At 45.7% G+C, this 27,640-nt stretch overlaps 1 protein-coding gene across 2 annotated transcripts in view; it reads right to left on the bottom strand.

Moving 5' to 3' along the window:
- The window catches only part of LOC147705755 (band 4.1-like protein 1), a 644,658-nt gene that overhangs the window by 174,683 nt on the left and 442,335 nt on the right, over nucleotides 1-27,640 (bottom strand). For both annotated transcript variants that reach the window (XM_086932199.1, XM_086932200.1), the window contains exon 6: nucleotides 7,130-7,172. In XM_086932199.1, coding sequence (XP_086788325.1) covers nucleotides 7,130-7,172 — 43 coding nt within the window. The remainder of the gene's footprint in view (nucleotides 1-7,129; nucleotides 7,173-27,640) is intronic.

Here is a 27,640-nt window from a genome sequence, read left to right as displayed (position 1 = left end):
CCAGAAACCGGTCCCGGGGAGCTTGTTTCCTTCCCAGTGTAAGAATTGGCTTTTGTAGTTTGGTTTGCCCTGTTCCCATCATGCACTGGGACAGGAACAGACTAATTTGCATACAGCCAGGTTCTGAAACTGGGATGGTGCAGTGAGCTAAAAAACGGTGTTGGATCTAGCCCTGATCTCTTGACTGGGTGAGAGCTTTCTGCTTAATTCAGAGACTCTGTCCCTCACCCCCCCTTGTTGTAAATATTTTTGTCCACCCTAAGCGTGGAAGGGTATTCTCAGATGTGAGACCCTTGCTCATTGCACCATCAGGATTCAAGCAAACCGGGCCGAAGACGGCTGTAATGCCAGAAACCGGTCCCCGGGAGCTTGTTTCCTTCCCAGTGTAAGAATTGGCTTTTGTAGTTTGGTTTGCCCTGTTCCCATCATGCACTGGGACAGGAACAGACTAATTTGCATACAGCCAGGTTCTGAAACTGGGATGGTGCAGTGAGCTAAAAAACGGTGTTGGATCTAGCCCTGATCTCTTGACTGGGTGAGAGCTTTCTGCTTAATTCAGAGACTCTGTCCCTCACCACCCCTTGTTGTAAATATTTTTGTCCACCCTAAGCGTGGAAGGGTATTCTCAGATGTGAGACCCTTGCTCATTGCACCATCAGGATTCAAGCAAACCGGGCCGAAGACGGCTGTAATGCCAGAAACCGGTCCCCGGGAGCTTGTTTCCTTCCCAGTGTAAGAATTGGCTTTTGTAGTTTGGTTTGCCCTGTTCCCATCATGCACTGGGACAGGAACAGACTAATTTGCATACAGCCAGGTTCTGAAACTGGGATGGTGCAGTGAGCTAAAAAACGGTGTTGGATCTAGCCCTGATCTCTTGACTGGGTGAGAGCTTTCTGCTTAATTCAGAGACTCTGTCCCTCACCACCCCTTGTTGTAAATATTTTTGTCCACCCTAAGCGTGGAAGGGTATTCTCAGATGTGAGACCCTTGCTCATTGCACCACCAGGATTCAAGCAAACCGGGCCGAAGACGGCTGTAATGCCAGAAACCGGTCCCCGGGAGCTTGTTTCCTTCCCAGTGTAAGAATTGGCTTTTGTAGTTTGGTTTGCCCTGTTCCCATCATGCACTGGGACAGGAACAGACTCATTTGCATACAGCCAGGTTCTGAAACTGGGATGGTGCAGTGAGCTAAAAAACGGTGTTGGATCTAGCCCTGATCTCTTGACTGGGTGAGAGCTTTCTGCTTAATTCAGAGACTCTGTCCCTCACCACCCCTTGTTGTAAATATTTTTGTCCACCCTAAGCGTGGAAGGGTATTCTCAGATGTGAGACCCTTGCTCATTGCACCATCAGGATTCAAGCAAACCGGGCCGAAGATGGCTGTAATGCCAGAAACCGGTCCCCGGGGGCTTATTTCCTTCCCAGTGTAAGAATTGGCTTTTGTAGTTTGGTTTGCCCTGTTCCCATCATGCACTGGGACAGGAACAGACTAATTTGCATACAGCCAGGTTCTGAAACTGGGATGGTGCAGTGAGCTAAAAAACGGTGTTGGATCTAGCCCTGATCTCTTGACTGGGTGAGAGCTTTCTGCTTAATTCAGAGACTCTGTCCCTCACCACCCCTTGTTGTAAATATTTTTGTCCACCCTAAGCGTGGAAGGGTATTCTCAGATGTGAGACCCTTGCTCATTGCACCATCAGGATTCAAGCAAACCGGGCCGAAGACGGCTGTAATGCCAGAAACCGGTCCCCGGGAGCTTGTTTCCTTCCCAGTGTAAGAATTGGCTTTTGTAGTTTGGTTTGCCCTGTTCCCATCATGCACTGGGACAGGAACAGACTAATTTGCATACAGCCAGGTTCTGAAACTGGGATGGTGCAGTGAGCTAAAAAACGGTGTTGGATCTAGCCCTGATCTCTTGACTGGGTGAGAGCTTTCTGCTTAATTCAGAGACTCTGTCCCTCACCACCCCTTGTTGTAAATATTTTTGTCCACCCTAAGCGTGGAAGGGTATTCTCAGATGTGAGACCCTTGCTCATTGCACCATCAGGATTCAAGCAAACCGGGCCGAAGACGGCTGTAATGCCAGAAACCGGTCCCCGGGAGCTTGTTTCCTTCCCAGTGTAAGAATTGGCTTTTGTAGTTTGGTTTGCCCTGTTCCCATCATGCACTGGGACAGGAACAGACTAATTTGCATACAGCCAGGTTCTGAAACTGGGATAGTGCAGTGAGCTAAAAAACGGTGTTGGATCTAGCCCTGATCTCTTGACTGGGTGAGAGCTTTCTGCTTAATTCAGAGACTCTGTCCCTCACCACCCCTTGTTGTAAATATGATCTTTTCGAGCAGGCAGCCTGCACAACCAAGCTCTCTGGTAAAGGGTGCGAAGACAAAGTGTCCGGGACACCAGGAGCCACCCTGTACCTTCTCGTAACAACCCTTGAAACAGCAGGGGATGTAAGTGGTCTTTTCCACACTTCTGATATTGGCTCCGCCAAGGCATCATTGAAAGGGAGCATGGGCTCCACAACAGAGGATGGCGAATGAAGGACCTCTGTCAGAATGTTCGATTTGAACTCTGCAGTAGGAAGTGTTATGTTCAACAAATCTGCCGCTTTCCTTATAACTACGTGATATGGAGTCACATCCTTAGAAGGGGCGTCAGAAACAGAGGCCAATTCCCAATCAGGAGACAGCTCAAGTCCACTAGCCTCCCTTAGATCGTCGAAAAGATCCTCCGAATCCTGCAGCTCACCCTCTTCCATTTCTGCATCACAGTACCTCTCTTCTTCCAGAAGCCTCTGGGCTTCACGCCTCGACCTCTCCTTCAGGAATGACATCGACGGATCCTGAACCGACTCCGACGGAGCCGGCGTCGAACTCGAAGCCGGAGGGCCAGACCGTTGTTCACGAGGTCGGACCAGATTCGTCATCGGCGTTGAGGGCATCTGCGTCGAAGGTCTTGGCGTCGAAGGCTTCGGCGGCGCCGAGATATGCCAAGGCGGCGTCGGAGCCGGCATGAATGACATGAAAGGCGCAGGAGCATATGCCAGGGGAATACCCAGATTGAATGCCAATGGACCCGTGGGATCAACAGGTGCTCCAGAGGAGTACATAGCTCTGGAATACACTCCATACATTGCATTCAGAAACTGAGTAGGGTCCTGACCTGGAGCAGGATAAGCAGGATAAGAACTCACAGGCTGCTCTCGAGAAACCGGAGCCTTCTCGACCTCGACCGCTACCTCAGGCTGGTGCACCGGGGTCGACGAACCCTCTGGCAACGGAGCCTCTTCTACTCCTTCCTCGTCTTCTCCTTCATCTTCCCAGACAGGTGAATGAGATGGAGCCGGAGAAGGATTTGACACCGGCTTAGGTGAATGAACCGGCGAATCCGTAGGCGAAGCCTCACCCTGCGGAGTCCTGAACTTCTGGATCCTTGCGAAGCGACTTCACCTGCGACTTCGGTCTCGAGTCCGAGCCCTTTCCAGAATGATTTCGAGACTCGTGTCCTCTATTTTTATTCTTCTTTTTGGTTGACTTAGAAGCATGACCCGAAAACGACCTTGAGTGCGACTTCGAACGAGACCTCGACCTCAACCGTCGAGTCCGAGACCTCAAACTCTTCCTGTCCTTCTTGTTCTTCAACTTGGCAACAAGGAGTTTTACTTCCCTCTCACAAAGTGCCTTGGGATTCATTTTCTTACAAGAAGAACATCCCTGGACGTCATGGTCAGAGCTCAAACACCATACGCAGTCCTCGTGCGGGTCCGTTATCGACATCATCTTACCACATTCACCACACGGTTTAAACCCGGTCTTTTTCGAAGACATGCCGACTTTGAAGAACAAGAAACACTCTAACAACGAAAAGTCACAAAGTAACTATCAAGCTACAGAGGATCCCTCGAAAACCGTTAGCGTTGACGACGCGAAAAAAAGGAACTGATGTTATCACGCCGACGTGGGCCTGTTATGGAGTCGGTGACGTCAACGGAGCCGCGCGAGCAATGCTGTGCCTCTGTGACGTCGTCCACGTCGGCGCAAAGCTACAAAAAGAATTTCCGAATGTTGCTGACGGGGATATTCACAAGGTGAGGAATCCACTGGCATATGTATCCATCAGAAACAAAGGCTTCACAGACAGATGGGGGAACATGAAAACATACATACCTTCCTGGTCAGAAAGTTTACTAAACCTGCACCACCATAGGTTAACAATGGTGAGTAAAAAACGCATGAAGAACAATGGCTAGAGATGGTAAATAAGCTGCATACGACGTATAAGAGAGGATTCAAATTTGTGTACTCTGCAGTTGGCAGAGTGGAACAACTGCCTACACAATATGTCATATAATTGCATAATCTAGACATCAAGGATTAGAGAGCTCTTTGCATTAAATCTGTTAATATAGACCTCTCTATGTCATAGATTAGAAAAGGCACAAAACCCGCTTATGCCATCAGTTGGGAGGGGTAATTCAAAACTTGATTGGGTCTGATTACTATTCATTGCAGTGCTCCCACATGCCACTAAATGGTGTAGTTTAGCTCCCTTGTTGGTTTTGTTCTGCCATAGAAGTGATGCAGCGGAGCTGCATATAAGTGACATCCCTATGTACCTCTCAAAAGTGGAGGACTGGTGGAGGGAGCTCAGACCAAACAATCGAAAAAATGAAAAGCTCTTCCTGGCGGACCTGGCTATCAAGGCAGTAGTGCTTCATGAAAGTGTGCAACAATGCCCACAACGCAGCCTGATAGATATAGGGGACAGGCACTTTGTGGTCAACGCAGTGGTGGCAGCCTCAGTCATGGTGGAATGAGCTCTCAGACCTTCCGGAGGCTGCTTTTTATCCTTTAATAAACTACTTCACAGCCGGTGATTAAACTAGAAGGTTGGTCTGGCAAACACAAAAATGCAGAAAGGGCCAACAAATAGTCTCCAGTAGAGCCGACTGCAAGATCTTACTAAACCAAAGACAAAATAACCTGTAAAACATTTTAAACTTAGTTTGTAAATAACCTGACTTGAAGACTCTACACCAGGCGTCAAATTTGCCCCAGAGCCTAGCATAAATGGACTTTGCATACTAATACTTAGCAGCAAAGATGACATCAACAACCTCAGGTGGCAGACTGAACGCAGTTAACTACAAGGTGCTCGACCTCCATGCACAGATGCGTAGATTGGCAAGTTTGGGGGCAGAAGCCTACCCTGCAGCTGTGACAGAAGGTCCTCCTGAGTGATAGCCTGACCGGGGGACGGATCCTAATGCCAAGAATTCCAGGTACCATATTATTTTCTCTTAATTTGGAGCCACATTCGGGTTAAGGGAGGGGGTGCCATAGGGAATGAACTGGTGAAAGCTTGGAACACCAGGCTCTCTGGAGTAGGATGGTGGTCAAGGAAGTCAGGTTTGCTAGGTGCCAGTATGTGGAGTCCGCCCACCTGCCTGTTCACCGGCAGAGAAAGACAATACTTATACCAAGTGACCATGAACAGGAGAAAGGGATAAAGTGAAGGAGGCCAAGGTTCCAAAACTTCTGTAAGGACATTTGTCTTAACTTTAAAATAAGGCAGCTGTAGATCCAGGACATTAGCAGCATGTTTAATCACCACAGCCAAGAAAGCACTCTCCTGTTTCTGGGGACGTTTTAAGCCCACTTGCCTCCTGTAAGTCCATGTAGAAACTGTCTTTTCAAAGTGAGGAAGTAAATTATCCCCATCGCCCCCATTCTCATGACCGGTTTAGAATCAGAGCCCAGTACACAATGGAGTCTTTGTGTATACCTCCATTATAAAGGAGGCAGAGGATCAGACTGGGGAAGGAGACTGGGTGTGTCACAGCAGCTTAAGAGCATGACCTTAGATGGGTTGAGACAAAGTTGGCATGGTGCCACACAGTAGAGTCGGCACTAGACCTGTCTCAGGCCCTGGAACCGAAGTTGATGGGGAAGGGACCAGCATATGTCTGTAGCGGAGTGGAAATCTGCACCAGATTCTGTGTGGAATCTGAGATCGGTTTCAGGGGCTCAGATGACCCAGAGGACCAAGCCACTGGCAGTAACTTGACTGAAAGCCCCTATGGACCCTTTGGGGCCCAAAGGCGCACCACAGGGAGAGAAAGTGTACCAAATATGCACAGCATGGCCTCCTTAAAGGCCTCGACCTGCTGTAGCATCACCAATGTACTGAGGAATTCGTGGCTCATCAGGACCAGCTACGGAATTGGCTCCTCAATCAGGGATTTGGGTAAGAATGAGCTGCAAATTGATGCCCTCAGGACTTCTCTTTAGGTAAAGTGTGGCAGAAATCCACTTAGACTGAATTTGAATTACCGGATGACTTGGTCTGAAACCATGACCTCTTATGAGAGCTGCCTCGGGAGCACATCGGAGAACTGGACTTGAATCTAGAGTGGGAATTATGTGACATCCGTGACTTCTTCCTGTGTTTGATGATGTACGGCTTCACTTCACAGTGCCAGATCGTTTTTGGGTACACAAGAGAATCCCATGACTTGGATTCATGCCTCAAGCCCAAACACAAAAGACACACCTCGTCATGACCTGCATCTTCTTCTGCAGCCACGGCATAGTTTGAAACTGGTAGTTCTGGTGGGGCCATTTCCCTTGCCCACTACATTCAGTATTTGGGAGTTGTTGAACGGCCAACTAAAATGGAAGTGGTGCTCTCGATCTAATTTTGAAGGTGCAGTAAGAAAAGATCTGACGTCTCTGCCCAGTCACTTCTGGGCGGAGTCAAGCCAAGGTGGAGACGCATGGGGCTACCTAGCAGCAAGCAGGAGCACTGCAATGAAAGTGTCCATATCCAGTCTAGTGACTAGAGAATATTCTAAAAGGAGAGAAATCTGAGGTTAGAAGTGGCAATCAGAATATGTTTAGGTAAGGCAGGGTACAAAGCCTGCCTACTCCACAAGTCGAGCACAGCGTGAAGCTTGTTATCCTACAGGATAATGATCTCAGAAAAAAAGATGGATTAAAAAGCCTGTATACATCAAAAGTAGATGCTTCACAGGGGCTGTGTGCTCTTCTGGTAAGAGTGGGTATGACAATCATTTATTTATCATGCAGAGAGAAAGAGAGCGCATTTAAGAAGCATACACCACTTACTTCTTATTTGCTTCTTGATTTCTTTAGAGGGATCCAGCCAATTCTGAAAAAAAGAAGAAACAGCTCCAATAGTCCAGAAAAACACATATTCAATTAATAGATCATGCTACATTACATTTCTCGTATGTAGCCTACATTGTTTAAATTTCCGCTTCTCTATCTGATGCTGATGACACTAATGTTTATTAGTTTTTAAAGAACCAAAGAGGCATGGCTCACTCTATTGCTTCTGTCATCACTGAAAGCAGCTGCCTATGATGACAATCCTCTGATCTACAATCATGAGAAAACTTCCTGCATTGCACCTCATCTTAATGTCTCCTTCACCAACACCTCTTTCACATAATTTTCTCTTAAATTGGAGAAACACTACCTTTCTTCTAGAAACACATCTTAGCCCAGAACCCTTGGTAGTTAAAATACACCACCCATATTGTTTGCCAAAGGTTTTGACAGTTCAATGGTAACACAAGCGCAGATTTACAGAGGCAGACACAATCTCTTCAGTCATGCCAGCAGATACAGCAAAACACAAACAGCCCATTTCAACTGATGGATGATGCCCTCTGCATACCTCACTTCGCAGCCATCTTCCAAACTGTCCTTAATCAGACACTCACACCATCCTCCTGATGCATGCAGGTATTGAAAGCAAAGCCCTAAAATTGATCTAATCTAATCCTTTGTGATTGCACCAGTGCATGGGCAGTCATACAGGTCATCTGTGGCTTTTCACCAAGCCCCAATTATTTCTCATGGAACTCTCAATTTATTCATGGAGCCAGGACCAGGGAGAGCTCTTTTCGCCGACCACCATCTTCACATCCACCTCTTTGCTGATGATGCCAAACTCTTCTTTAAGATATCATCAACTCATGATGTGGGCTTCCCAAACATCCAGTCCAAGTCTTATTCATATGAAGCTCAAAGCCACCTCCCATCCACTGATCTAGTGTGCCATCTCTCTTTCAAAACAATAATTGCTGAGAGAAAAACTCTGTTGCCAGCTCTCCATAGAGTTCATTATTAAGCACTACAAGCGAAAAGCCAAGTCTCCCATTCAAACCTTGGTCTTATTTCAACTAGCCAGGGTCTTACTCGCTGATCTGCTTCAGCCAATTAACTCTTCCGTTGTGCTGCACACATCCTCAAACTTGGGCATAAGTTAGACCACATCATTTGATGACTATTCCTGGATTCCACTGCAAGCTCCAATAAATCTGAAGCGCTGTTTCCTTACATATGCACAAGGCAGGAATGGCAAAACCATCAGTATGTGTAGCTGACTCACTCAATCCAGTGGCAAACACAACAGAAAACAAGCATTTACAATGCAATGGTCTCGGCAATATTATAGGTAGAGCTATTGGCATTGTTCATTATTTTTTATTTTTTTTTGTATCCCTAAATAAATGGCATTGTCATTTTTATTGGCAATAGCTTAATTGCTTGCATATGCGAGACCTATTGAATTAGCAGAGAGAGAGTGAGGTAGTGAGATAGAGAGAGTGAGGTAGTGAGATAGAGAGAGAGTGAGGTGGTGAAATAGAGAGAGAGTGAGGTAGTGAGAGAGAGAGTGAGGTAGATAGAGAGTGAGGTAGATAGAGAGTAAGGTAGTGAGAGACCGAAAGAGTCAGGTAGTGAAAGAGTGAGGTAGTGAGGGAGAGGGATGTTCTGAGGTAGTGAGATCGAAACAGAGAGTGAGGTTGTGATGTAGTGAGATAGAGAGAGAGTGAGGTAGTGAAAGGGAGTGAAAGTGAGTTAGAATAGTCGGGGAATAGATGGCGGGGAAGCAATGGACGAAGTTGGGGGAAAGATGAGGGAGCAACAAGGAGTGCATGGGTGCGGTGTGTGTTTAGAGGAGGGGAGCATTGAAGCAGGACACGAGAGAAAGAAATCACAAGTCTTTCCAGACTTTCCAGAAACCAATCAAATCTATCCCATTTTGTGTTGAATTTCTAGAAAAGGCGTCAACGATGGTAACCGAGTACTAGGGCACAGAGAGATGAATAAACCAATCCTGATTCAGACTGGAAACTCCCAAACCTATCCCTGTAACGTATACTAAGAGTCTGACGAGTACGAACGAGCTACCAGAAGCTGTAGCAGTAAGCAAAATGTGTGAGTGCATACCAGATCCGGAGGGCAATCGCAATGGGACCAACTCTTTGCTAATTCTGAAACTGCGATCGAAAATGCAAATCATAGTAGGGGTTCATTGTGGATGCTAAATAGAACAAACACTGACAGTAATAGGCGGTCTCAATGCACGTCACCCTCGGAGAGCAGTGAGCAGTGCAGCGACTGCACCAGTGTACAATGACACACCATCCTGCTCGGAGCACCGCGCGCCACTGGGTCCCCCCGAGGGGGACATGGCTGCGCCTCTCAGGGCTGCTCACCTTAACGAGCCACACAAAAACAACATCCAAACCTTTATGAGAGCAATGTTAGAGTTGTCACTCCATTAAAATGCTCATTTTATATTAAAGCAAAATAATTGTGACTATTAGAAACATATATGGATCTGCATTCTATGATTCATTATAGTATGTGAATCTAAGCACACATTATGGTTTTGAGTTTCATAAGCATATTCCCTTATGTGCCATATTGCGCATTACTGCGGACATTTTGTTCACCACCATATCATTAAAGTTGTTGATAGTTAGACATTTGGAGTATAGAATGCTGTACAGGGCATAACTTTTTCGTTTTAACTGCAACATGTTTTTTTTTAACTTCCGGTGAAGAGGACTACTGCTTAGGACGCAAACTATATCAAACTACTGTAAACTCAGATAGTAAATTATTGTTTTAAGAAGGTGTTGTAATAAATCCAAGCTGTTTATGCTTACCAACACAATCTATTGTTCCCGTATTTTTTCAGCGACTACAGATCAATTGTTCACGATCAGAACTAGAAGAATATATCTACTGTGGATTCCTAAGTACCTCGTCTGTGTTTAAAGTACTCGGAGCTATTGGTGCACGTCATGTTTTGTTGGAGCACTTACAAAAGAGGGACCCGTGTTTAGTCATTCAATATGCTATCTGCTGGCAGTGTCCGACTCTTACATGGAGGACTGGAAGGCTCCAGATTACTGTTGCCATGGCAAAGTTGCCACCTGGTGAAGAATCGGATACACGAACAGCGGGAGGGGGGCGGGAGGAAGGACAGCGGGAGCCACGAACAGCGGGAGGGTGCGGGAGGGGGGACAGCGGTAGCCAAGAACAGCGGGAGGGGGCGGGAGGGGGGACAGCGGGAGCCACGAACAGCGGGAGGGGGCAGGAGCTACGAACAGCGGGAGCAGGCGACCTACCACAGCGGGAGCCACGAACAGCGGGAAGGGACGGGAGGGGGGACAGCGGGAGCCACGAACAGCGGGAGGGGGCGGGAGCTACAAACAGCGGGAGCAGGCGACCTACCTCATCTTACTGTGCAGAAAAATGGCGGCCATAAGCTTCCGATATTTTTCGGATTTGGGGGCGTGGTTTTGCTGTCCTGAGTGACGGGCTACGTCACGAGCTAAAGAACAGCAAAAATGACGCCCCCAAATCCGAAAAAGACGGAGCCTATTCGGAGGGACGGCTCTCTCCTCCAATGACTGGCCTCCGTTTAGGAAGCCAGCCAATGGAGGGAGAGCCAAAAAGAGGGAGGGATAAAGCAGCCCTCTTACCGACATTAATTCTCGGACTTCCGGTCTGCCTTCGGCAGACCGGATATTACCGAGACCTAAAAACTCTCAATCAACAAGAATGATATAGAAGAGACCCTGAGAAAAAACATTCTCTGCCTATGCCCCAGTGCAGCCCGCCCAAATCAGACTGACCACCTCAACCCCAATTCAGGACAGAGCTCAAGATTCAGCTGTTCATGAATTATGGAACCAGAAACCACACAGCACTGAGACTTCACTCAAAGGACTTATTTTGCCTTCATCTGTCGGTCGCCTCTCTATACTCCATGTCACAGACTACAGTCTACCACATCAAATAACTGTGTACATGATGTGCAAATCGCCTGCCAGCATCAGAGCGTTTGGAATATTCCCCTACCACTATATACTTAGTGCCCCAATAACCCAGTAAAATGAAATATGTATAATAAAGCAGAAGATGAAAACTAATTACATGGAAATAAAAGACGTTTACTCAATTAAAAAGAAGTTCTGATGAGCCTAAGTACTGTACAAAGTTTTCAGCCTTGCACTGCGACACAGATTTGTGACATTAAACATTGCCATTCCCACAAGTAACCTGTTTCAGCATGCTACAGGTTGTCACTGTGACTCAATTTCCAATGGGACACCTACCTGAATGGCAGCCTCACTGCATGGCGACTTTCTCTGCATCCACTATGAAGACTTTTATGGGCCTGTGAATGTCCTGAAGGGTGGGAACTTAGTAGCAGTGGCGGCTCCTCCACTATGGTGGAGGAGCGTCGCTCCACTGCTCAAAATGAAATATACAATGATAATAATGTAACATTATCATCATTTTATTCTTTTCTATTGCAGTCAGTGGCGGGGCGAGGTTGGCCAGAGCAGGGGGGAGGATTGGTTTGCACTCTCTAAGTGCTCATGAGTGTTTGGTGGCATACTTTGCAAGTTCCTATCCAGGCTGCATTACACAGCTTGGTGAGGAACACACACAGGCTCCCTGCTCCCATGTGAGCACCGAACCATGGCACTCAGACCAATCACAAAACTGCATTGCAGCGTTGTGATTGGCTCAGGGGAGTCTGTGTGCCCGGTTTCTTCCTGCCGGGACTAGAGATGGGAAGAGGAGAGGCGGCGGCCAGCTGCTCCAGGTACGTCTTTTTCTCTTTTTTTTCATTCTGCCCCCACTACCCCTACCGGGTAGCAGCCGCTACTGCTTTTTAGACAAGTAGAAAGGGAAAGAAATTCTGAATTTGCCTTTCAACAGGGACAGTGGACACAAGTGTAATCTAAACTGAAGGATTTAAAGAATTTATATTCTGTTGTGTTAAATAATGACATTTGTTTTCACTGCCACATGAATGTAAGCAATCACAGGTGGATCATCTACTTATGGAATTTAACCAGACTCCAGAACTCTAGCCTATATATTTCCCCACTTGAAGAGGAAGTGATGATTTTTGCTCATTCTTATAACAGCCACAAGTTGTCATGGCGTGGGTGCAGAGTTCACAAATCAAACACCGGGTTTTGCTCCCTCTTAGGCTAACTTTTTTTAGGGATTTCTGTAAAATTAAAAATGTGCACAAATACACAATAACAGTGATGATTTGAATTAGCCTTCCCTCCTTGTCCCTCTTCCCCGTCCGAGTACTTGGGTCACGAGGCACACAAACTTTGGTGAAGTTTTGACTCTTTCCTTCAACAGGCTTTAGATATTGCTGTGATTGGCAGATTTTACCTTGGCTAGGCTTCTGAAGACCCCACGTGACTCTCAGCCTCAACAAGGCCTTGGCTTAGCTAGAATTATTTTCCTCTGGAGTATTGGAGCCTGATTAGATGGGTCACTCACCCTCCTTTATTCAAGCTTCATGTATGGTGGCCACTTCAGACCGTCACTCTTGCTCCTCATTTAGCTCTCCCTTCGATTTCTGGACTATGACATTGAGGTTCAGTAGGCAGGACATTAGGGGTGAGCTTTGGGCCTAGAGTGGTAGGTGTACGACTACCAGCATGCCATTAACTCTGCTCACCTGGCGACACTTGAGCATGCCCTAATTGGGTTGTGGGGCAGGTAGCCACACACATACAGGGAAAGCCTCCCAAGAACAGACAAAGAGCATGTCTTGCCTATCTTGTTACCATGAGGTCTTAATGGAACACAGGAAAAGTGAACACACCAGCAACTGGATTCAAGATTTGTTCTGGCAATTGGTACTGAGTGCTGTTTTCATTCATTACTTATGCCCACCGGGTATGCAAATCTACCAGCTTGTTTTCCATACGCTAGCCTCTTGTAGGTGAGTGGGTGCACTTTCAGGGTATAGTCATGTGCATGTTGTTTCAATCTTTCAAAGATTGGGATATAATTACTATGATTTTCACCGCTAATTTCCTGGAGTATGAACTTGAACTATGCTGCTTACTTTCTCCTTATGACTGCTGAGTTTTAGCTTTGTTTTCTTAGTTTCCTTGGTATTAGTGTTGGTTAGTATTTCTAACTTATGCAGGAATTATTGGCCTGGCTTATGTTTTTCAGCTTGGCTTTTCTGCCCCTAAAGTGGCCGAGTTAGTCATTTGCTCACTGCGCATATTGTCAGATGTCCTGGTCACTTCAGTTATGAAACCAGAACGATCAACCCTCCATCCTTCTGAGGTTGATTCAAATGTATAGTTATGTTCCGTAATGCTAATTTGCATTTTTTTACAGGGGCCCGAAAAGGCAAATCCATGGAAGCAAGCAGTGAATGAAAACAAATTGTTTGCTTTCTACAAAAGTTTGTTCGATAACAACAGCTTCTGTTTAGGGTGGCTGGAAAGGGTGATTGTTTCTGATGCTGTTAGGTAAGGGGGTAACATATTGATGCTTCTGGTCACTGGCAATGCCCAGCCATGAGCTCTTCTGCTCATGATGGTCATCCCAGCTCTCCTACCCTTTTCGCATAGTGAAGATTTGAAGGGACACTCAACCATCAGTTTCACAGCCTTCTGAATGCTACCCTGGATCCCTTCCAGGGTGGGGGTTAAGACCGGGTGTATACCGTTACCTTTGAATCACAGTTCGGCTAGCTATGTGGTTAGGTGGTTAGAGAGTGCTAGTGTTTATTGCAGCATATGTCATGGAGTTTCTTATCGTTAGCTGCAGGTGGGTAAACATCAGTACTCAGTTCATTGGTATAATAGTTATATTTTGTGTTTCCTTAAAGGTTCATGGGCTCTTTTCCTTATGGGTTACTTTTCTATACTGCGTCAGCCTGGTAGTGCCTAGGCATTTCCCTATAAATTACATAACATGACCAATGAAGTGGGATTTGGAGGTAACGCCCTGATTAATTATCAGATTCACTCAATACTCCAGTTCCTGCCTGTCCTGGTGGATGTACCAATCACTCTCCTTGCCTTCCAGCTCTACGCTGGGTCTCCCACACTGTACTGTAATGGAGCATTTCAAAAGCACTTGAAACCCTATCAAGAACTCAAATCACGTTCTGATGGTTGGCAATATGGCTACTGAGGACCTTATTCACAAAAGTAAACTTAGACTGGAAGTCAAAGGGCCTGATTAACAAAGGACCTCCGTACTCGTTGCGGAGGACACATAGTCATGGCAGGAGGGCCCGCACTCGTGTTGGGGGCACTGTACTCGTGGCAGGACCTCAGCAAAGGGTAATTGCAATTGCAGAGGCCAAGGTGGCAGCATCGAAGGACGCTTTGCAATGAGCTCCGTGGCAGGCCCGCCTAATATCCTTCTTCATTCTACCTTCTGGACCCGGGGTACCAGCAGAATTTGCCCGCAGACGGTAGGTGGCCGGCCCAGGTCTAACGGAGCCCCAAAAGAATACTCCGTGGGGCCCATTGTGGAAGGTAGCAGCAGCGAGGCCTGCGTAGCCGGGCACTCTCGGAGAGGGCTGCCGGCCGATTGAAACAGTGGAACGGCGAGCGGCATTGAGGCAGTAGATCCGGCTGGGGGACAGGGTGGCTCTGGTGCTGCTGCACCCCGTAGTGGTCAGACACTCACCGCCGGTAGACAGAAGCAGCAAAGAGCCCCTGAGCGGATGCCCTAACCAGAAAAGACGGAGGTCCCTGGGGCAGCGGACAACAGTGTGGTCCCCGCTGGAACTGGCTCTGTCGGAGTGAGGACAGTGGCACCAAACAGGTAACAGAAGGGCCCCCTGATGCAACCCCAGTGACTGTGCTGGCTTGGGTGGCGAGAAGAGGGAGCATCACACTGGGTAGGAACCACGGTGGGTGGCACACAAAGCTGTTGAGATTCACCAGGGAGGCACTAGCTGGGCGGCACATAAGAACTAAGGGAGGCTGGCCGGTAGGAGGGCAGAACAGCAGCCCTGCACCCCCTTCCTGTCCCCCTACTCACTCTGGAAGAATAGAGGGAAGCAGCACTTCACTGCCCTCCCACCCCGGGCTCCCTAAGGCCCACGTCTTGAGATCTCACCATAACACACATATAAGTGAGGCAGCAGAGCGCGGCAGGGAGCAAAGACCCACAATCACGTGAGACACTGAGCCCTCTCGCCACAGGTGGACTCGCAGGGCAGACCACCCCCCTCGGGGGCTCTCTGGGGAAAACTATGGAAGTGGCAGCAGGCAGGGAGCACTGGGGTGACTGTTCGTGGAAGATCATCAGGCCAGACACCAACACACAGGGGTTGTAGACTGCCCTCTGCCCACGTGCATTAATCCTTGGCAACAACAGTAGGGAAGTCCAACATGAAAACCGTGTGAGTTGGAGGTCAGAAGAGAAATTAATTCAGGGACGCAAGAATGTGGAAAGACAGGTCACAGAGAGGGGTCCAACAAACCAAAATCGATCAATTTACAGTGCAGAACCCAACGATACGCTCAGAGCCACCAGTTGTGTACGCGCCCGCAACAATGGGCCCCGCAGTTGAGCCCTCAGGCACCCAGATCCTGGCCGCTATAGAGGCCTCCAGCTTATTGGTTCATGCGAAGATAGAGGCAGTTTCACTAGATGTTGCCCTACTCCGGGTCGACCTATGAGCAGTGGTGAAAAGGTCCCTAGCCACCGACCAAAAAGTATCGACATTGGAGACAGAGGTCTCCTCTCTAAAAGCAGCTCTAACGGAATGAATCACGAAAACAGCCAAGCTAGAGCGCAGGGCCGAAGACACGGAGAGTTGCTCCCGCAGATGTAACCTACATTTTGTGGGCTTCTTGGAGGGAGCGGAGGGCTCTAAGCCTGAACTGCTTCTGGAAAATTGGATCAAAACAACTCTGCCCATGGCTCCCCTTTCCCCCTGCATCGTGATAGAAGGGAGCACTGGGCCTTTGGGCCGCCTCCCCCAATGGGAGCCGCACCTCGCACTCTCATTGCTAAGATTCTCATTAATAGAGACCGCAATCACATCCTTCAAGTGGCCAGGCATAGGGATGATCCAACCTTTGAGAACCACACCATCTGTATCTTTCCTGACTACACATGCATTGTGCAGCAGCAAAGGATGTCCTTCCGGGGTGTAAAGCAGATACTTAGGGCAATGAATCTTCAGTTTATGTGCTATACCCAGCAAAACTAAAAGTTATTCATGAGGAAAAAGGCCACTACTTCACAACTCCTGAAACAGCATGGGACTGGTTGGAGAGGAGGGAAGACCACCAGATACCAGCTCCAAGGGGCTCCAGCATACTCCCATCAGAGCCTTGGGTGCTGCGCAAACCTTAGAAGCGCAGACGCTGGAAAAAATAATCCTCAAGGTCCACCCAAAGAGTGGTGGTGCGACGAGATGGCTCCCTGGACCTGGAACACACCGGCTCCGACAGTGAGGGCGGTCAGACGGCCCAAGTAAGTCAATCTCTGCTGCAGGTGGAGCACAAGGGAGCCAGTGCTGCCAGATAGGAAGCCAGTGCTGGGGACATAGTGGAAGACACCCACCAAATCACCAACACTTTAGCACACCACATGGATCAGATGCCTCATATTTCCCAGCTTGAGCTTCATAGCACTCCAGAGGCGGAATGGTGAATGGGATAAAGAGGAAGAACAAACATAAAGAAGAAACCCCTCAGAAACTCACCTAATGTTCGCCAAGGACCCTTAGAACAGATTTGAAATGTCGAGCACCACACTGTTGTGGTACAAAAATATAGTGACAAGAATATCGAAGTCAAGAATATCGACATCCTATCTACATCATGGTAAGTTCAAAACTATAGATAAAAAAATATTGATGTCTAAAATATCGTTAAAAATATCATTTTTTTATGTTAAAAAATTGATGTAAAATAAAGTAAATAATGTATATAATTAAAAGAAACATAGTTACAAATATTTTAAAATGTTTAAAAATCATAACTAATACATATAGGGGTCGATTCCGATTCGGGAAACAAATCCGTACGACGATTCGTATTCGTAGCCGTTTCCGTACGAATCGTACGAATCCGTCCGAATTGCGTAGTATGATCCGTTGCGAGAAAATAAGTCTGAATCATTGCGAACCGTACGAAAATGAAGGTTAAATCCGTACGACATCGAGCTGCACAGTGAACCGTACGATTCGTAAAAATGCCGTACGACCCGTCAAGTACGATCCGGACCGGGGAATCAGTACGCGATTTGTAGGGTAAACGTCACGTATGAGCAATTCGTATGGAGGGCAACAGTATCACATACGCACCGTACCCCTAAAATCAAGGGGTGTACGCACGGGGTGTACGCACCGTACACCTACGACCTTGGGGTGTACACCTACGATCATGGGGTGTACGCATGGGGACATACGCACCGTACCCCTGAAATCCAGGGGCGTACGCACCGTACCCCGATGCACCATACCCCTACAATCATGATGTGTACGCATCGTACCTGGGGGGTTCCGTTTCGTACACATTTCGAGGCAAAATCTGCTTTTACGGACGTTTTGAGCTCCCGTAGAAAAAGAGTCATACGGAGTGTTGTCGATACGAATCGTACTTGTTGGGTCGGAAAATGCTGCTTCGATCTGTATGGACATCGCGTACTGCGCGTTCCGAATGCGATTCGTACGGATTAGTGACTTGTACGGTCTTCCGTACGATTCGTACGGAGGACTGCTTTGAGTACACATCGTACTACATCGTACGTACGGGTACAGTTCTGCATACGATTCGTATGGGAAAAAAGCTCCGTACGGCTATTCGGAGGGCAATTTACCAAATCGGAATCGACCCCATAATGTTAAAATAAATTAAACATATACATATAAAATATAATATCCAAGACCACTTCCTCCATTACACCGGGACCCAGAACTGCGGTGCAAAGCCAGGTATAGAGGTTACCCTGTAAAGTATACGATTCTCACCCAGCACAGCAGCCGCTGTGCGAATGCACTTCCAATGCAGCCAAGTCACAATATCAATCCAAAAAGCGCGTGTGCTCAAGTTGAAATTTTATTCATTTCGGTTCCAGCATGTTACAAATGGAATCATGTAGCAAACCCAACCCGTTTCGGCGAAAAGCACTCGCCTTGGTCACGGGACTCTATTACCCTATTCCGGAGGAAAGGGGACTATATGCTCTATGATATGCCAAAATCTGAAGCGAATATCACAAAGTCCGTAGTGCGTCTGCTGTAAGACGGGATCAATTTCCACTTGGAATGGTATAAATATAATGTATTTTGCATTCTGATGTAATAATGTGAAGATGGGTGAATCTGTATTCAATGTATATACAAAAGTACATACAGGTTACCTGCAATCCACACCACTGTAAGATGGCCGCCAATGTAAGAGGTTCCATGTCCTTTGTTTATGTTTTCACTGAGAAATCACATTGTGCACTTTGTAAAACGGTAACTTTATTTAATCAGTTCATTTCCGACAAACTAGCCACCCGTGACCAAGGCGAGTGCTTTTCGCCGAAACGCGTTGGGTTTGCTACATGATTCCGTTTGTAACATGCTGGAACCAAAATGAATAAAATTTCAACTTGAGCACACGCGCTTTTTGGATTGATATTGTGACTTGGCTGGATTGGAAGTGCATTCGCACAGCGGCTGCTGTTCTGGGTGAGAATCGTATATAAAATATAATATATACTTACTTGATAATATTTGTAAATGTTTTAATAACTTATAAATTGTTTAAAATATATTATAAATACATATATACACATATACAAAAATAATATAAATAAAAAATAGATATAACAAATTAAAAAACTAAAATATTTTTAAACTTTTTAAAATAAATTACACACAACATTAACTAAGAGCATACAGAAAAATATTGGATAGCAGAGGGAATACAATTACTATTCCAACTCCAGAGAGTGTAACAGTAGGGAAGGTTTTGCACAGAGTAGGGTTAAAAATAACTATTCCAACTCCAGAGTGCAACAGTAGGGAAAGTGTTGGATAGCATAGGGGTAAAAATTACTATTCCCACTCCAGAGTATGCAACAGTAGGGAAAGTGTTGGTTAGCTAAAGGGTTAAAATTACTATTCCCACTCTAGTGAGTGCAACAGTAGGAAAAGTTTTGGTTAGCTTAGGGGTAAAAAATACTATTCCTACTCCAGTGAGTGCAACAGTAGGGAAAGTGTTGGATAGCAAAAGGGTTAAAATGACTACTCCCACTCCAGTGAGTGCAACAGTAGGGATAATTTTGGATAGCGTAGTGGTAAACATTACTTTTCCCATTCCAGTGAGTGCAACAGTAGGGAAAGTGTTGGATAGCGTAAGGGTAAAAATTACTATTCCCACTCCAGTCAGTGCAACAGGAAAAGTGTTGGATAGCGTAGGGGTTTAAAATTACTATTCCCACTCCAGTGAGTGCAACATTAGGGAAAGTGTTGGATAGCGAAGCGCTTAATATTACTGTTGCCACTCCGATTAGTGCAACAGTAGGGACAGTGTTGGTAGCTTAGGGGTTAAAATTACTATTCCCACTCCAAAGAGCACACCAGTAGGGAAAGTGTTGAATAGTGTAGGGGTAAAAATTACTATTCCCACTCCAGTGAGTGCAAGAGTAGGGAAAGTGTTGGATAGCGTAGGGGTAAAAATTACTATTCCCGCTCCAGTGAGTGCAACAGTACGGAAAGTGTTGAACTGCGTAGGGATTATAATTGCTATTCCAACTCCAGAAAGTGCAACATTAGGGAAAGTGTTGGATAGCGAAGAGCTTAAAATTACTATTGCCACTCCGATTAGTGCAACAGTAGGGACAGTGTTGGATAGCGAAAGGGTTAAAATGACTATTCCCACTCCAGTGAGTGCAACAGTAGGGAAAGTTTTGGATAGCGTAGTGGTGAACATTACTTTTCCCATTCCAGTGAGTGCAACATTAGGGAAAGTGTTGGATAGCGAAGAGCTTAAAATTACTATTGCCACTCCGATTAGTGCAACAGTAGGGAAAGTGTTGGATAGCGTAGGGGTAAGAATTACAATTCCCACTCCAGTGAGTGCAAGAGTAGAGAAAGTGTTGGATAGTGTAGGGGTAAAAATTACTAATCCCACTCCAGTGAGTGCAAGAGTAGGGAAAGTGTTGCATAGTGTAGGGGTAAAAATTACTATTCCCACTCGAGTGAGTGCAACAGTACGGAAAGTGTTGAACTGCGTAGGGGTTTTAATTGCTATTCCAACTCCAGAGAGTGCAACAGTAGGAAAAGTGTTGGATAGGGTAGGGGTATAAACTACTATTCCCACTCCAGTGAGTGCAACAGTAGGGAAAGGTTTGGATAGTTTAGTGGTTATATTTGCTATTCTAATTCCAGAGAGTGCAACAGTAGGGAAAGTGTTGGATAGCGTAGGGGTAAAAATTACTATTCCCATTCCAGAGAGTGCAAAAGTAGGGAAAGTGTTGGATAGCGTAGGGGTTAAAAATAACATACTTATCAACTAATTCATTTTTTAAATTAAATAATGAATTAATAATAAAAAACAGTACAATATTTATAAATACCAATAAAATAAAATTAATAATTACTTTAATAACATTAAATTACTTCCCACCCTTTTCACCAATAAACCCCAACCCACACTGCATAAAGATTAACACAATTAATATAATTATCAATTAATAAAAATTACCTAATATTATTTAATTAACAATAAAAATAACTATCCACACCAATAAATAATAATTAGTAAACATGTGTTACCAATTAATAATAAATTAATTATCAATACCAATAAATATTAGTTAATATTTACTTAATTATGTTAAATTACTTCCTACCCTATTCTCCTATAAAAATACCAACCAGTGTCTAAACTAAATTAACACAATTAATATATTTATAAATTAATCAATTAATAATAATTCATTAATTATTAACAATTAATAAACAATAAATGATCAATACCACAAAATAAAAATTATTAATTACTTTATTATAATTATTTACTTCCCACCCTATTCCCACATAAACCCACAACCCGCTCCAATAAAAAAGTAACACAATTAATATATTTCAATAAATAAATTAATATAAATTAATCACCAATTAATAATTAACAATAAATTAATTATCAATCCCAATAAATAAAAATTAGTCATTACTTAATTACTAATAAATGACTTCCCACCCTATTCCCCTATAAACCCACAACCCGCTACGGTACTAAAACACAAAATTTACTTTAAACAAAAGTACTAACCTCTAAACATTTAATACATATATTAAAAAAAAATACAAAACATGTGAAACACAAACATATAAAATACATTCTAAAATACATAACAATAACATAAACATCGATATTATTAACATCGATATTTTTGCTTTTGATATTATTAACTTCGATATTAACAAAAACAATATTTCTTACCTTCAGGTCGATATTCTGGTCACTGATATTCTTGATGTTGATATTCTGTCCCTACGATATTTAAAACTCAATATTTATGTAGGTCGAAATAAAAAAATAGATATTATGTCTGTGCACCCTGTGCAGGGATGTTATGTTATGTTAACAAATGTATACCGCGCACAAATGCCAGTTGTGTCTTGGCGCTAGCAGACCGAGAAGCAGACAGAAGCATTGGTCAAAGAAAAGCCAAGTCTTTATGACTTTTCTGTCAAGCGTTAGGGATGGCAGATTTCTGATGTTGAACGGGAGGGAGTTCCAAAGCCTTGAGGCTCCCACCACAAATCTTCTACCACCCTAACGTGCTTTGGCAAATCTCTGAGAGAGTTTCACTTTTGCCTCTTGTGATCTCAAGCATCTGTTTGGAGAGTACCAGTGAAATGAGTGTTTCAGGAACTGAGGGCCAGTCCTGTGTAGTGCTTTATAAGTAATGCACAGGGTTTTAAAATTGATCCGACTTTTAATTGGCAGCCAGTGTAGGTTCTGGAGGTGAGTTCCCACCGACTGGTATTTGGGAATTCCCTAGAGAAGCCTTGCTGCAGCGTTTTGGATCATCTGGAGCCTACATAATTGCTTCATGGGCATACCAAGGTATAATCCATTACAGTAGTCTAGTTTAGAAAGGACTGGGGAAGTGACTACCGTTTTCCCTGCTTTCTGTGAGGATCAGGGGTAGGATTTTCTTAATTGATTTAAGCAGAAAGAAACATGATGACGAAACTGCCTTAACTTGAGATTCAAAATCCAGTCTCTGGTCAATCATCACACCTAAGTTTTTTACTTTGGGGACTGAGCTAGGTGCTGTTCTCAAGTCATCTGGCCAACAGATCTGGGACCAGGAGGTGGAAAAAATTACTGGACAGAATCACCTCTGTTTTCCCAGAATTTAGCTTGAGGCAATGTGAGCTCATCCACGAGCTGACTGCTGACATACAGTCCCTAAATCTATTTGCTGGTGGTACTGTATTTTTGCTGATGGTTACCTCAATTTGAGTGTCATCCGCGAAGGCCATTACAAAAGATCTGATGAGAGCTGCCAATTCTGAGATATAAATATGAAAAAGTGTAGAACTCTAGGAAGAGCTCTGTGGTACCCCACATGGGAGTGTAAAAGACGGGGAGGTAAAATTACCAAATGCGACCGATTGCGTCCTATCTGCTAAAAAGGAGGAGACCAATGCCAGTGCCTTTCTGGAAATACCAAAGGAATTTAACGTTTTTAACAGTGTTTTATGGTCGACCATGTCAAAGGCCACCGATAGGTCAAGCAGGACAAGTGCTGCAGTGCCCCCTGTGTCTAATACTGTTCTTATTTCATCTGTTGGCTTTATTAGAGCTGTTTCAGTGCTATGTTTTGCCCTGAATCCAAATTGCACTTCATCCAGTAAGTTGTGTTCAAGTAAATATGAAGCAAGCTGGTTATTCATTAATGTTTCAGCCAATTTGGCTGGAACAGGAAGGCGTGATATGGGCCTATATTTGCCTGGGTCCAGTTCATCAAGGTTGGCTTTTTTTCAGAAGGGTTAGAATTGAGGCTCTCTTCCATATAGAGGGGAAGACACCTTTGGAGAACATGGAATTGAAAATGGCCGTAAAGCTAATTCCCCGGATTTCCGGGGGCTTGTTTAAATATCAATGGAGGGAATGGATCATGGGGTGAGCCTGATCTTATTTTGGAGATAAGAGAAACTGTCTCGTCAACAGTTACTGCTGTGAATTCTGCTAGGATGGGGGCAGTTGAATGTGAGACACTTGATGTGTTGTGCTTAAACAAGTTTGCCTCATTGCAAAAGGTGGTGAAGATTTGCTCCACTTTGTATTGGAAATGCTGGGCGAGTGCATCACAGAATTCTTGGGAGTGGTCACTCCTCTTTCTTTCGGGGGGTGTAGAAAGTTTGGTTACCACCTGAAAGAGCTCTTTGGAAGAATTTTCAGCCTCCTTGATTTGTTTTGGAAAATTTGAAGCCTTTTCTGACAGGATCAGTTTTTTATAGTCTGCTAAAAGTGTTTTGTATTTTACCAATTCCAGTTCATCATAGATTATTCTCCAGCATCTTTCCTGTCTTCTGCACTCCTGTTTTTTAAGTCTAAGAGTGTCCGAAAACCAGGGGGCAGATGTAGTAGTCCTGTTGCTTTAGGATTTTTTTAGGGGGGCTATCCGATTGGCAGTTGTTGTAAGCCAGTTATAAAAGTGGATAGAGGCCTGGTTCTAGTGGTCCTTTGGTGAGTAGTTGTGTGAGCTGGGATTTAAGTTGGTTGTTATCTACATGTTTCCAGTTACGATATGACTCAGCTGTCTGGTTGGGTAGCCTAAGATGGGCCTTGAACGAGTCATCAAGCTTGAAAATAATAGCACTGTGATCAGTCGAACTTAATGGTAGAATTAGCTTGATCTTGAGTGCAATATGGCTAGAGAAAATGCCATCCAGAGTGTGGCCGGCCAGGTGTGTGGGGCCTTTGACCCTTTGATTTAGCCCAGAAAGTGTCATGGTGTCAAGTAGTGAGATCATGTTTGGGTCCGCGTTAACATTTAGATTAAAATGAAAGTCACCTATTATTGTGAAATTGTTCTCCAGCACACACGTTTCAAGTAGTGTGTTAAGAAAAGCCAGGAACTTTTCCCCTGGTGGACAATAAACCAATCTACCTTTGAATGCAAGACAATTACCTATTTTAAAGCTAAAGTATAAGACCTCACAGTCCTGGGAAGGAACAGACTCAAAGGAGGCTGAGAGATTATCTTGATATATAACAGCAAGACCTCCAACTTTTTTTTGCCTCCTGTCTTGTCTAAAAACTGTGCAGCCAGGAGGCACCACCATGCAGATATCCAGGCCTGATGTTTGGTCGGCCCATGTTTCCGTAACGAAGAGCAGATCTAGATCCTGGGCATCAAGTAACTCAGCAATATCTAATTTGTGTTTGGGTAAAGATCTGGCGTTTATAAGTGCGGCTCGAGGTACCAGTTTGGGTTTGGAGTTATTGTTTCTGCGTGGCCGATTGTTGCAAATCTGTTTGTGTGTAGTTAGGCTACGCTGTAATCAATAGCCACAATAAGTACATTTTAATGGCCTATTTATGTGTGGCCTTTCGATAGTTGTAGAGTGAGTGTGGAGCGACAGGTTGTGAAAGCGTGTGGCTGACATGAGAGGTAGTGAAAGAGCATTGTATATGTATTTTTTGTCAAGTTTTCATATTGATATATTAGCGTGCTGTTTGCCCAGTAAGTTTTGGTTTTGACTTTTTATGTGGGTGTTAAAATGTTAGGACCGGATAAATCATATGTTTACCCGGCGGGTGGGGGCAAACAGTTCAGTTATGATAACTTGGTTCAACAGCTCTGGCAGGGAGGGCAAGACAGCCGTAGTCCAAATACGCAGATAAGAGATGGTTGGTTTTAATATTGTTACCTGGAATGTACGGGGACTTAACACATTTGTAAAAAGAGATTCATGAAGCCAAATTGCGATTGCAATAGCCGCGAATTAGCAATTGGGATCGCAATTTCAATTAAAGGAATTCATGATAGGGAAAAACTCAAACTGCGAAATCGCAAAAAAAAAATTGTGAGTTCGCAAATAAATTCGCAGAATCATAGAACAAGCCCATTTGCGATTCTGAAATTGCGAGAAACCATGGATTCTGCGTAAACATTTGTGAATTCGCAAAATAATCGCAATCGGCATTCATGAAAAATCGCAGATTGCGAAAAACCCGAAAATCGCTTTTAGCGACGTGCAATTTAAGGAGAACCCAAACCAGGTGGTAACCAGTAAAAAAAAAAAATGACTTCAGAAAAAAACGTTAGCAAACTACCAACAGGTGCAGGCCTGACCAAACACACTTAAGGACATGCAGCTGGAGCCTGAGGACTCTCACAATGCCAGGACTCTACATGGTGGTCAGGCGGCGAAGGCTACAGCGAGCAGCATGGAACAGACGTCGTATCCAGGAGCGGATATTCCGTCAGCGGGTCACCCTACTGGGCCAAACCAGGGAGCAAATCTAAGCCAAGTACCGCCTAAATGGGGCAATGATCATCAAGCTGATCCGGGACCTAGACCCCCTCCTGCAGCACCCAACAAGGAGGACCAATGCCGTTTCCACCCATGTGCAGGTATTGTGCAGCCTGCACCTACTGGCCTCCGGAAGCTTCCAGGGTATAGTCGCTGTTGCTGGGGGAATATCCCAGCCCACCATGTCCCGCTGCCTACGGAGTTTCCTGGAGGCCATGCTGACCCGCCTACACCACTACATCTCATTCCCCACCAGCCAACAGGACTTGAATGACACCAAGCTGCAATTTTACAATGTAGCACAATTCCCACATATAATAGGATGCATTGACTGTACCCACATCCACATCTGCCCACCAGCACAAGCGGAATACATGTATCGCAACCGCAAGTCCTACCACTCCCTCAATATCCAGATGGTGTGCAATGCAAAGACAATCATCACGGACATAGTGGCACAGTACCCGGGGAGCACACATGACTCCTTCATATTCCGGCACAGTGGCATTCACACACGACTGTCCAGGGGAGACTTTGGTGAAGGACACCTACTGGGTAAGTACACATGCCCCACAATATCACACTGTGAAAATGTAGCTGCGCAGTACAGGCACTCACCCTCTGCTCCTATCATTCAGGTGACAGCAGTTACGCTCTCTGTGAGTACCTCCTCACACCATACCTCAACCCTGCAACACCACAGCAACGGCGTTACAATGCAGCACACATACGCACAAGAAATTGCATTGAGAGGACATTTGGCCTTTTGAAGAGCAGATTCCGCATACTGCACAAGACTGGTGGGGCCATCAAATACGAGCCAGAGGTCTGCTGCCGCATCGTGGCCGTGTGTGCTATCCTCCACAACATTGCTACCAAGCGCAGGATACCTGTAAACATCTCTGGCAATGAGTCGGAAGGGGACAATCGACCACCTGCACATGTGCGTCACACACGCGGTGAGAATCCTGCAGAAGGACACAGGCGCCGCAACCAAATCTGCATGAACTATTTCTAGTGCACCCACTCCCCACACCCATTACTCGACTCATGCATGACAACATAAATAATGACATGAGTCAGATGTAGTTAGTCAGAATTTTTGTAATTGTTACTACACAATAAACTGGGCATTCTGCTAACTGGAACATGAATGACATATTGCGTCATATGTCTGTTTGTCTGTAGGGCATGCTTGTAGCGTCAGCATGTACCCTTATGCTAATGTTCAATAGTTCAGTGGCGCCTCCTGGTAGTTGCCCCTGACCTCCTCTCAACGTCCTCCTCCTGATTTTGCCGTGAGGCAGCAGAGGGCCTGCTGCTGCGGCAGGGTGCTACAACCGGTGGAAGTGACTGGCTGCTATGGCTTGATGTAGCCTCACTGGTGTCGTCTACCACCCCCCCGCCTGGCCATGGCCGGTAGCCTGCATGCCCTGCACGGCTGTTGTCACCTGCTCAAGGGCTCTCGCAACGTCCTGGCAGCACTGGACCATTTGGACCTGCATAGCCAGGGAGCATCGCGAGAGCTGGGAGGTGGCGTTCCCAATTATATAGTTGGACCGCGTGTACGCTGACAGGCGGGTCAGCAGTTGGCGGTGTCTGCGGTGATTGAGATCCCGCTGGCTGAACATGGCCTGTGTGTTGGCCTCCAGAGCTGCTGTCATCCTGTCCATACGGTCAGACATATGTGCCACATTACGTGCAGTCTTGTCAATTTGGAGGTGGATGGCGGCAAGATGACGGGCCTGGGTTTGGTGCACGCGTAGCATCCTGCGCTCAATGGAGAGCCCACCTGGACGCATGTTTCGGCCCCTGCCAGCGCGGGATTTGTTGCTGCGCTGCTCCCTCACCAGTCCGCTTGTCTGGCTCCTCACAGTCGCAGGGCGGCGGGTTGGTTGGTGACCTGCTGCTGGTGTTGCAGGCCCCACTGGAGGTTGTGTGCTGCGCGATGGTACAGCAGCGCCTGTTGGCACAGGGGTGGCACGGGCCACAGGGGCAGGTGG

This window comes from Lissotriton vulgaris, chromosome 7 (assembly GCF_964263255.1).
Source record: "Lissotriton vulgaris chromosome 7, aLisVul1.2, whole genome shotgun sequence".
Taxonomy (NCBI): domain Eukaryota; kingdom Metazoa; phylum Chordata; class Amphibia; order Caudata; family Salamandridae; genus Lissotriton; species Lissotriton vulgaris.
The sequence above is the reverse complement of the archived record's forward strand: the minus strand, read 5'-3'. Positions and strand labels throughout refer to the sequence as shown.